Source organism: Oryctolagus cuniculus, chromosome 2 (assembly GCF_051225735.1).
Source record: "Oryctolagus cuniculus isolate XC-2025 breed Fujian yellow rabbit chromosome 2, ASM5122573v1, whole genome shotgun sequence".
Classification (NCBI taxonomy): Eukaryota; Metazoa; Chordata; class Mammalia; order Lagomorpha; family Leporidae; genus Oryctolagus; species Oryctolagus cuniculus.
The window spans coordinates 82,957,312-82,969,710 of NC_142868.1; the positions used below are offsets into that span (position 1 = coordinate 82,957,312).

At 37.4% G+C, this 12,399-nt stretch overlaps 1 protein-coding gene across 6 annotated transcripts in view; it reads right to left on the minus strand.

The window, feature by feature from the left end:
* Positions 1-486: 486 nt before the first annotated feature.
* The window catches only part of TEX15 (testis expressed 15, meiosis and synapsis associated), a 93,959-nt gene continuing 82,046 nt past the window's right edge, over positions 487-12,399 (minus strand). For all 6 annotated transcript variants that reach the window (XM_089327327.1, XM_051834099.3, XM_089327329.1 and 3 more), the window contains 3 exons: positions 10,073-10,131; positions 6,374-7,635; positions 487-2,307 (listed from right to left, as the gene is read on the minus strand). In XM_089327327.1, the coding sequence (XP_089183453.1) occupies positions 2,270-2,307; positions 6,374-7,635; positions 10,073-10,131 (1,359 nt within the window). In that variant the 3' untranslated portion in view covers positions 487-2,269. The remainder of the gene's footprint in view (positions 2,308-6,373; positions 7,636-10,072; positions 10,132-12,399) is intronic.

Here is a 12,399-nt window from a genome sequence, read left to right on the forward strand (position 1 = left end):
ACTCACTGGGAAAAGTGGCCACAGCTCTCTATGTGTCCGAACTCCTCAGAGGCCTCCCCGACCTCTCAGCTTATGCAGTATTCAGTCATTCCCTAGTCCATTATTTTGTTATCAGTTTTTGTTTCAATTTGTCACTAATCATGATGTGTAGTTATTTAAATTTACATATTTATTACTTGTTTTTCTTGATTAGAATGAGAATTGCATGAGGGTAGGGATTTTGGCTTGTTATATGAAACTGCAGACACTAATGAAGTTTCTAAAAATAAGGAGAAAAATACGTATGAAGGTGAAGCCAAAGCAGCTGGAGGACAAGGGCTGCTGCAGCAGTCTGTTTAGTCAGCTACTGAAGTCAGCTTTTTGTGGGTTTTCTGTGTAACGAGTATGTGTGAAGCAAGGACCATCATTTATGCTCATTATTCAAAAAACAAAAAGGCAAAAATAACTGAAATTAGAAGAAATATAGTTTGTTAAAAACTTCTTCAATTCCCAAAACAATATCTGCAAATAAAGCGTTTCTTGCACTTGCAATGTTTGCTCTATTTTAATTTGTTGTATTTTTATTTTTAGAATCACAACATACCTGAGGGAAATTTTTTTTTGTGTTCTGTCAAAAGTATGTATCTTTAAATGAAACAAAATACTTAGTTTTTTTTTCCTTTTCTTTATTTTTTATACATTAAAACCCATGAAATAAAAAGTATCAGAAAGACAATGTCAACAGAATTTGAAAGTAGTCTAAGAGTTCTTAGTAAGAATATTTAACTTTTGGTTTATCTCACAGAAGTTCTTTAATAAACTTTTTAACATCTTTCTACAACCAAACATAAATAGCTGAGACAAAATCAATTTTTGACTAACAGTTAATACTACTGCTTTCATACCAATTTGGAGTTCTGAGTTTCACAGACTATTTTCAAATAAAACAACTCTCTGAACAAAAAGTTGTTATTTTAAAATTGCTTTAATTCTACCTTTCCAAATTCTTTCTTTTAATTACAATAACTTCCTTAACTTTCTTTTTTTTTTAAAGATATAAAAGTTAACTAAGTATCCTGAATTCCACTATATTTGGTTAATATATCTGAAGGGTCTTCTCTTGGGAGCTCCTCAGTGTTATTTCTAAACTGAAAAAATAGTTATTTTACATTAAACAAGGAAGGATTATACTCTTTGGAGGCCTGTGCCAGGTAACAAACAACATTTGCTAACATAAAAGTCACTGAAGCTTTGCTACTTATTTAAGTTCAGTCAAAGCAAATCCCTTGCCACATTTTCAGGCCAAGCAGAGCTTGAGGAAAGGCTATCCAATTCTGAAGACTTTCTGACTGCGAGCTTAAGAGAAAACAGGATTGGTTGCTGACTGAGCAAGAGAGGTAATGGATGCACACAGACACTGCTCAAGACTGTAGCTTCATATTAAATTCTATTGTCCTATGATAATTATTACTTAGAGATAATTTACTTTTGCTAAGTATTGAAAAAGAAAAAAAATAACCAGAGCATTAAAAAACTTGGTATTTGTGCTGCATTATTTGAGTTACTGCAACACAGCTAACTGCCTAAGATAAACACTATTTCCTATTATTTGCTACAAAATCATTAAAAGAACTACTTAAATTCTGAAATAAAAATAAATAATTATAATATTGTGAGGATGGCTCTTGTGGAAAAAGGCATTAAAAGTGCTTTAATTCCAACATAGTAAATTAAAACTGCTTTTAACATAAAATTAAAAAAAAACTCTACTCAAGTAAACACTCAAAATATACAAACCAATTCCTCTATTTAAAAATATTTTACAAGTAAAAATTATAAAACATTGAAATTAAAATAATTCACCATATCTGACACAGAATTATAAATTATATGAACAAAGTATGAAACAAATATAAAATTATCCAAGAAAATAACTATTTTCAAGCCAAATGGCACAGCACCATAAACAAAGTACTAAAAAAATAACAGAAACAAGAATGTGGATTTAAAGATTTTACCAGCACCACTTAATGCTTAATCATATTAAATGTTACATTAACTCCCCTTATATTACATAGAAATAATTTTGGTGTTTCAGATGTTAGAAATTGATTTCCTATTGCCTATGTGATATATTGTTGTCTTTATAATTTTATAAAGAGCCATATGGTATCTTCTACCACATTTACATACACTTAAAATGTTAAATGTTACAATAAAAATATATAAGTAAAAAATACTTGGAAAAACTTGTTAAATCTCCTTTATTTCAGTAGACAGAAGACTACTTTCAACATCCTGGATGAAAGGGTTCTTGTTGCCATGGAGCTGCAAGAAAAAGAAGACACAAAAATTGGAGATCGATGATGCAGACCAGTGGAATATAATGGCACAGTGGAAAGAATCTGAGTTTAAGCCAGAGGCAGCCCAGCTATAAGATCTTCAGTTATTTAAGGCTCTAGGAGGGAACTTCCCTCATTTCTCAGGTATCATGGACGAATCAGATGTAACAAAGGACATGAGGCACTGGCTCACCTGACTCAACCAGGCATCTTCCTAAGTCCCATTTCCTGGGGCCAAACACAAAGCGTCATGAGCAAAACAGTGATAAAATGGGTCAAAGGAATTTTCACATCTTCTCCTTAAATTTTGTTTATTTGACAAGGAGATGAAGAGGGTTAGAGAGGAAAGGATAGACAGAGGTGGGGGGGGGGAGAGGAAGAAGGGAGAGGGAGAGAGAGAGAAAGGAGCACGTTCTTATCTATTGGGTCACTCCCCAGAAGCCTCTAATGGTTGGGGTGGGCGAAGCCAAAGCCAGAAGCCTAGAACTCAAACCAGGTCTTCCAGTGGGTGGCAGGAACCCAACTGCATGAGCTAGTATGCTGCCTCCTAGGGTCTGCAACAACAGCAGCTGGAGTTAGGAGCTGGAGCTGTCATCACCAGCCGTAGCAAACTGATGTGGATATGTGTCCATCGGTGTACAGTCACTCAGCTAAGTGCTTGTTCCTTACATCTTTTTAAGAGAAGTGATTTCTGTGGATCATTTGCACTCAAGAAAACTAAAAGATGTTCTTCTAACATTGTAACTGCTTCATTTTTTTAAGAGTGATGCTTGACTACTGGAAGTAATACTTTTTCTTTTATTTTCACTCAACCAAAATAACCAAGGAGACAGTCATTCAGATTTTTCATAGTCACAGCTGGACTTGATTCAGAGCTATCTTTTTAAACATCACAAACAACTATTAAGAACACAAGAGGCCAGTGCCGTGGCTCACTAGGCTAATCCTCCGCCTGCGGCCCCGGCACACTGGGTTCTAGTCCTGGTCAGGGCACCGGATTCTGTCCCGGTTGCCCCTCTTCAGGCCAGCTCTCTGCTGTGGCCCGGAAGTGCAGTGGAGGATGGCCCAAGTGCTTGGGCCCTGCACCCCATGGGAGATCAGAAGCACCTGGCTCCTGGCTTCGGATCGGCGCGATGCGCTGGCTGCAGCGCACCGGCCGCAGCAGCTATTGGAGGGTGAACCAACGGCAAAGGAAGACCTTTCTCTCTGTCTCTCTATCCACTCTGCCTGTCCAAAACAACAACAATAACAACAACAACACAAGAAAGTCCAAAAAAATGAGAGCTTTTATGAAGTAACTGCAATCAAGATTTCTTATTTCGGGGAACTGGTATTTCAGCCTAGCAGTTAGGATGCCCACATTCCAGAGAATGGCTGGGTTTGATTATCAGCTCCAGCTGTGTTTCCAGCTTTATGCCGGTGCTGACCTTGGGAAGCAACAGTGATCACTCAAGAACTGGGTTCATGCCACCGAAGTGGGAGAGAGCTGCACTGAGATTATAGCTTTGGCCTGCCCCGGCCAGCCCAGCCTCAGCGCCATGGGTATTTGAGGAGTGAACCAGTGCACACACATGCCTGCATGTACACACACTCTCCCTCTCAAATTAAAAAAAAAAAGAATTCCCTATTTCAGAAATTGAAGTGTCTTAAGTTTACAGGTTTGCTACATCTACTGTGTTTGGCGTTTATCCCTGTATCATCAGCAATGGTATAAAATTCACCCAAAGAGAAAAAAAAGTCATGTTTTCTATCTTCCTGTGCAGTTTTTCTCAGATAAAAAGTTTCCAATCCTGTTTAAAACATTTTGTGGGCCAAGGAGAGAACAGAACAGTAACAGTTTATTGCAATACTACCTAATAAATGGGGCCGGTGCTGTGGCGCAGCAGATTGGCGTCCTGGCCTAAGGTACTGGCATCCTATATGGGCGCTGGTTCGAGACCTGGTTGCTCCACTTCCAATCCAGCTCTCTGCTGTGGCCTGGAAAAGCAGTGGAGGTTGGCCCAAGTCCTTGGGCCCCTGAGCCTGTGTGGGAGACTTGGAAGAAGCTCCTAGCTCCTGGCTTCGGATTGGCGGAGCTCTGGCCATTGCGGCCAATTGAAGAGTGAACCATCGGATGGAAGACCTCTCTCTCTGTGAGTAACTCTTCAGATAAATAGATAAATCTTAAAAAAAAAAAAAAACCTACCTAATACATACCCTATCATGTGAGAAAAAGAAGCAAAAAGTACTACAGAAGTACCAGAGACATTGTCACATGGGTATACAGAAAGACTTCAATGTGGCTTGAATATGACGGGGAAATTGTGGGAGACGAGGGTGGTTACAAAGGATTGTGAAGCTGAAGTATCTGAATTTTATTCTATAGGTTATGGTGAATCAGTGGTAACTCCAGCACAGAGGTGCCCATCAAAAACAAATTACTGAAATAGCTTTGTGTCTCATTCAGGCAAATGTCTTCTCATTTTTTCTACTTACTAATTTCTAAGAGCATCCAGGGTCTGAAAAGAACTTTTTTAAAAAAAGATTTATTTATTTATTCATATATTTGAAAGGCAGAGTTACAGAGAGGCAGAGGCAGAGAGAGAGAGAGGTCTTCCATCTGCTGGTTTACTCCTCAGATGGCCGCAATGGCCAGAGCTGTGCTAATCCAAAGCTAGGAGCCAAGAGTTTCTACTGGATCTCTATGGGTGCAGGGGCGCAAGGACTTGGGCCATCTTCTATCGCTTTCCCAAGCTATAGCAGAGAGCTAGATCAGAAGTGGAGCAGCGGGAACTTGAACTGGCATCCATAAGGGATGCAGACCAGGGCTTTAACCTGCTGCGCCACGGTGCCAGCCCCCTGAGAAGAACTTTTCAAAATTCTCTTGCATTTCAATGTTTAAGGTTACACAGAGACGATTACTTTTGTTTAAAGTACATTTTATCTATGATATTAGAATATTTTTATGTTAATTTTAAACTTTAGCTCTGATAAATGCATATTTCAATTCAACTTATAAACCTATATTCTAATCATGATAGTTTAAAAACAGAATTAAGTATTTAAAATAGGAAAATTTCCAAGATCCAGAGGCAAACTACCAAGCTCTTCTAATAAAATGTTTCAATTAACTCCATCTACTTACACCAAGATATCAGAATACTGAGAGCAAGATAGAGTTTGCTTTATCTGACTGAATTTTTTGCTATCTTGTTTTTAACTCTATTTTCCCCTTTGATTATCAAAACAATGTATGTTTTTCACAGTATAGAATACAGAAAACCTCTCTGCTAAAGCAAAATTTTATCACCTGGAGGTAGTCAGGTTAACATGTTGATGTATTTCATTTCAGTAGTTCCTTTTTGTTTTTTAAAAGGATTTATTTATTTATTTGCGAGGCAGAGTTACAAAGAGAGGGAGAGACAGAGAAGTCTTCCATCCTCTGGTTCACTCTCCAAATGGCTGCAGCTTAGAACTGGGATGTTCTGAAGCCAAGAGCTTCTTCTGGGTCTCCCATGTGGGTGCAGGTGCCCAAGCACTCTGGGCCATCTTCCACTGCTTTCCCAGGCCATAGCAGAGAGCTGGATAGGAAGTGGAGTAGCTGGGACATGAACCAATGCCCATGTGGGATGCAGGCACCACAAGCGAAGGATTAATCTAGTATGCCACAGCACCAGCCCCTCATTTCAGTATTTTTATTTATTATTATTTACTTATTTATTTATACAGGTTAGTTTTACAAGATACAGTTTTAAAAAGTGTCATGTCATTAAAAAACTTTTATAAACCCTTTAATAGTTGCATTTTATTTCTGCAAAATATAAACTATAATTTACTAAACCATTTCTTAAATTTGGGTTCTACCATAGGACATAACGATAGGACCAAGCTTCTTTAATCTCAGGTAACTAGATTTCCCAGAAAATGAAATTCAACTCTGCCTGATACATGAACAACTCTACAAACTTTACAGAAGGAATGCTAGCTGCATCACTTATTGTGAGCTCCATTTACATAAATGGACAAGGTTAAAAATGCAAATTCAGGGAAGTATTAAAATTTGTGAAACTCACCAAAAACCCAAGGAACCTCTGGAAGCACACCTGTATTAGGAGGGTACGGGTATGTAGTCTGTGGCAATGGTTGATGAGAAGCATACTGTGAAAAAGTGGGCTGCTGAAAATTGTAAGAAACTGGCATCGGAGATTGAAAATATCCATTCACTGGCACCCAACCATTTGCTTGTCTCTCCCCAGAAAAGTAACTAAACGATTGAGAGTAAAGATGATTAGAATTTGTGTTCTGGACAGTACTTGCAACTGCAGTGATCATCCCAGGAGGCGGCTGTACTTGGTAAGATGTTATCCCTTGGTATGTCTGGGTAATGGCATTGCCACTGCTGCTGCTGTAGTGATAAACACACCAAGCATAGTACGGATACGAAGTTCCAAATGAATGCTCAGAAGAATTACCCAGCGGGGTGTAGGGAAGCTGTGGAAGCCCATTCCAATCTGAGGCAGCATTCTGAGCTAGGACTTTGGAATTCTCATCAGTCTGTGGATCGAAAAAAGAGCACTCTGCTCTTTGATTCACATTAAGTTTAATGTCCCCAGATTCTCCAAAAGGTACGCTACTGGGATTCAATGTGTCCTTCAAACATTTTCCCTCCAGCTCAGGTTTTCCCGGCTCTATTTTATTTATTTCCAGAACAGGAATTTTGTCCTGAATACATACGGGTTCTGGAGAACTGGTACATGTAGAATTTTTAATAGATGAATTCAATATTTCATTATCTTGAAATTCAACGATGGTATCATTAACTTCTAGATTACTATGGATATCAAAATGTAACACAGTCTTTGACAGCACTGACGCATGATGCCCAAGAGAATCATTATTTCCTGGTTTTATGTTTGAAAGACTAGATTTCTGTGTGAGATCTGGGGAATCTTTTAGAAATATCTGAGGAGGTGTCTCAAGGTCCTTCAAAAATGTGCCATCTGCACTCTTTTGTTCACAAATCACAAAAGCAGCACAATCTTTCATATCACTTTTTGTTTCAGTAGCAGTGAAATTCACATGTCTTTTCTTTATTCTATTTAAGCTTCCCTGTTGCCCACTGAGGTGTTCTGAAGTATCCAATGAAATATTAATTGAATCTACTTTGCTTTCTGCTTTTGTAGTGCAACTCTCCTTTAGGTTCTTTAAAGGTGAGACTGAGCCAAGTGGTGATCTCTGCATTTCAACCTTTTCTGGAGATACAGGCTTTCTTCTTCGGTTGTCAGATAAATGCAATCTCACTTGGTTTTCATTTTGGGGGTGATATCCTGCAATCCTAAATATGGATATAACAATACATGGTACAACTTTATAGAGTCACAAAATTTTAACAGAAATGTGTATCTGAAATCTTTATTCAGGAGGAATATCCTGATGGACCATTTTCTCATTTTATTGGCAGTATACAAGCAAAACATTTTCTCAGTTTTACTCACCTTAATTTAGACACTTTTCCTGCAAAAGTTGTAACACTACACGTTTAAAATGTATTTTTTTTAAAAAAGATTTATTTTGTTTATTTGAAAGACAGAGCTAGAGAGGTGGAACCAGAGAGAGAGAGAGAGGGAGAGAGAATCCTCCATCCTCTGGTTCACTCCCCAAATGACAATGGTCAAAGCTGAGCTGATCTGAAGCCAGGAGCCAGGAGTTTCTTCCGGGTCTCCCACAAAGGTGCAGGGGCCCAAGGACTTGGGCCATCTTCCACTGCTTTCCCAGGCCATAGCAGAGAGTTGGATCGGAAGTGGAGCAGCTGGGACTCAAACCGGCACCCATATGGGGTGCCGGCGCTGCAGGCTGTGGCTTTAACCTGCTGCGCCACAGAGCTGGCCCCCAAATGTACTTTCAATATTGTAATTATCTTGTGCTTTGAATATTTTCTGATAGAGGCTTTAAAAAGTTGGAAATTATTATTATTTAATTGTTCACTATAGTTTTAATATCCCTGCAATTCTTAGCTAAATTTAGACAGTCTAACTCATTGTGGGAGTATCTAAAACCAGCTAACACAGGTCTCCAATATAACCTGATGACAGGAAATGAGTAATATAAAATAAACAGTACCAGTATAATTGTATTTTTTGGCACTCAATCAAATTTTCTGAATTATAGATGGAAAAGAGAAGTAAAAAGAAGTATTACTATCTACAGTCAAGAGAAATTTGTCTTGGACACAGAATTTGTATATCCCCCTTAGGAAATTAAAAGTCCCATGTTTTACTGAAGCCAGCTACCTCAAAAGGCATTTTAATGATGACCGGCATTGTCATCCAATACCATGTAATACTTCTGAGTTTTCAGAAAATATAATTCTGGGGCTGGTGTGTGGCACAGTGAGTTAAGCTGTAGCCTGCAGTGCCAACATCCCATATAGGCTCTGGTTTGAGCCTTGGCTGCTCCTCTTCTGATCCCGCTTCCCGGTAACTGCCTGGGAAAGCAGATGATGGCCTAAGTACTCGGGCCCCTGTACCTCCATGGAAGACCCAGAAGCAGCAGCTGGCTCCTGGCTGTGGCCTGGCCCAGAACCAACCATGCGGTCATTTGGGGAGTGAATCGGTGGATGGATGATCTCTCTCTCTCTCTCTCTCCTCTTCTCTAACTCTGTACTTCAAAATAAATAAAATAAAAAAGAAAGTATAATTTTTATCATATTTCCAATGATGTCGACCTTATAGATTTGCCAATTCCCTGGATGCTCTGTCCGTTTATTCACTTCTGTGAAGAAAGCTTCCTATACTAATTTTAAATTAAAATTAATATTTTTTGCTAAGGTGAGTCAACAGATTGTAATTCTTTGAGAAGCAAAGAATCCTCCTAATATCCTATTAATTTTTATGTCATTATTCAACTGTTCAGAGAAAAATGTGTTAGGAAAAGGATTCTAGAAATGTTGCAAATAAAACACTCTTTTTAAAGAAGCCAAATCAAATAAGACAGTAATGAGATCACTTATTTCTCCATTTTAAAGAAAATAAAAATTTGCTTCACAAAATAACAAAAATGAAGCTAGTCATAAGATTTAAAATTTTACAAAGTGAAACGAGATGTGTCAACAAGCCCAGTGACACTACTTCATGTCAAAATGAGAATATAAATAATTGAAATAATATGGTGAGTTTTCATAATTTATTCAGTTCAAATACTTTTTACACTATTAAAATATTTAATGAAAGTCTATACTAATAGAATATATGTATATATCTACAAAACACATACTATTTAATGTTTCCACTTAGTAATATAAATTGGCAATTTATACTGCTTTAATTTTGGCTAGTCTGTAAAATCTGCAAATGTAAAAAATCTTTTCTGTTCTTTGTAATAAAACAGTTGTCAGTCCTATAATTTGTTAAGTAGTACCTGTCAAATAAAGATTTTCCTTTCTTATTCTCTAAAACAATCACCTTTTTGAGGTTTGGCTAACTTCTTTATACTGTATATAGAATCACTTTACCTTTTTTATTTTAAATCACAGAGAAACACGTTTCACATGCCATTAGTCTTCAATACTTACAGAATCGTTCAAGTTCCTCAGGCTTAACTGAAGACACTGTGTAATGTGAAACAAATTTCTTCTCCTGCCTTAGTTTACTCTCATATCCCAAGTTACACAAATTAGCCAATAAAACTAGGTAAGTACTTGTTTTATTATTATTCCTTAGTGTTTTGCATTTGTAAAACGTTTTTCTTCAGACAGGGCTGACGGCAACTCCTACCTTGGATGCTTGACTGCTATCTTTTTTCTGTTGATTTTGGTCTCATCTTTCATGTTAACCTATGTTTGAGAGACATAAAATCTACATTGGTGATGACAAATTATAATACCAATACTACTTTAATACTAGATATCTGCAACCATCTACAACTAAACTCAATTAATGATCCATTACTTCTCTAAAAATAAATGACTCCCTAGAGTTCTGATATTCATGTATGTATGGAGTAACTTTTTAAGAAATTTTAAGTCTTCTTATCCTTACATTTAAAAACTAACCTGTGTCCACAAACACCTGCTGCTCTTTGTACCCTTTATAGATACTAAGCACCATCAAAATGACAAATACAGGCAGAGTGTCTCTACTCTGAAAATATGAAATCCGAAATGCTCTAAAATTCAAAACTTGCAGAGCACTGACTTGACAATACCAAGTAGAAAATTCCACATCATAAACTGATTCACACACAGAACTATTAAAAATATTGCATAATATTACCTTCAGGTTGCTTGTATATAGTGTATATAAAATATAAACAAACCTCATATTTAGATTTCAGTTCCATATCCAAGATATCTATTATGCATATGAAAATAGCCCCCATTCCAGAAAAATCCAAAATGTAAAACATTTCTGGTCCCAAGAATTTTGTGTTAAGAGACACTTAGCCTGTATAATTTTTCCTTTCTTATTTTGTTAAACTGCTTTTTTTTTTTTTTTTTTTTTTTTCCCTTTGACAGGCAGAGTGGACAGTGAGAGAGAAAGAGACAGAGAGAAAGGTCTTCCTTTACTGTTGGTTCACCCACCAATGGCCACTGATCGGAAGCCAGGAGCCAGGTGCTTCTCCTGGTCTCCCATGCGAGTGCAGGGCCCAAGCACTTGGGCCATCCTCCACTGCACTCCCGGGCCACAGCAGAGAGCTGGACTGGAAGAGGAGCAACCGAAACTGCACCTTTTTCTAAGCCATCACTGACAAACTACTTCTAAACACAATACTTATCTTTTAAATCAATAAAAAACATATTTCTCATGACAATACATTTCATTGTGTACAGAATAAAGTTCAATTCTTTAGGTCTATATTTAAGACAGTATAATCTGAAACAATCTTCTCCAACCTTAGCTTCTCTCGCCTACTAGAACTGCTTCAAATTCAATTTTAAACTCATGTCTGAAATGTTGCTAGTAAGCCTTGCTCACCTTGTCTTCTAGAACTGAAACATACTCTTCATTTTTAATCTTCATCTGATAGTGTTTTTTCTTTACAAGCAGAGGTTTTCTCTGTGTTGTTCATGAAATATATACATTTTCTAATTATCTTTCCTATCAGTATCTACACCTTTTTTAGTATCTCATTTACTTATTACAATTTTATTTATTTGAGAGAGTATGAGAGCACAAGAGAACGAGAGAGGAATCTTTCATCCGTTGCCTCACTTCCTACATGCCTGCAGGAGCTGGGGCTAGGTCAGGCCTAAGCCAAGAGCTGAGAATTCAATGTGAGTCTGCCATGTGAACGGCACAGCTATTGGGCTATCATCTGCTGCCTTCACACTCTAATTTACTGTTGTTGTTGTTCATAATTTATTCTTGATGTGGAGTATACAACATGTGTTACTGTGCTCCGTAACTATGTTAAACAGCTGGATGTTTAAGTATTTTCCTATAAACACAGTACAATCGATGGTTATTAGATTCCCAATCTAGAACTAGTTTAAACACAATTACAGACAGCAAACAATCAGTCTTACTTTTTATTTTGCATATGTTTGTTTCTTTACTTCTGAACTCAAGAATTCTTGAAAAGTTATAGGCTCTGAAAGCAGAGCACTTGCTAATATGGTTTATGGAGTTAGACTGGCTGGTTTAGCTTTAGGCTCTTCCATTTTCTAACTCTGTGACCTTGGAAAAGTAATTTAGTTTTTTGATGCCTTAGTTTTCTGACCTTTAAAGAAAACAGTTTACTGTAACATTTTTATGAAGAAAAATGAGTATTTGTATCATTCTTAGGGCAATGCCAAATACATAATGCCATATAAAATTTGATAAAATTCAATTATATGATTTCTAACTCCTTCAAAATCATGTTTAACAATTTCTGTCCTGGGATGGGCATCTGGTTTAGCAGACAGGATGTCCATATCTCACATGAGAGTGACTGAGTTCAACTTCAAGTTTTAGGTCCTGATACCAGCTTTTTGCTAATATAGACTCTGAGAGGCAGTGGTGGTATTTCAGGTAGTTGGGTTTCTGCTACTGCATGGGAGACATGGATTAGATTTGTAGCTCCTGGTTGTTGTGGGCATTTGGGGAGTGAACCACTGGAT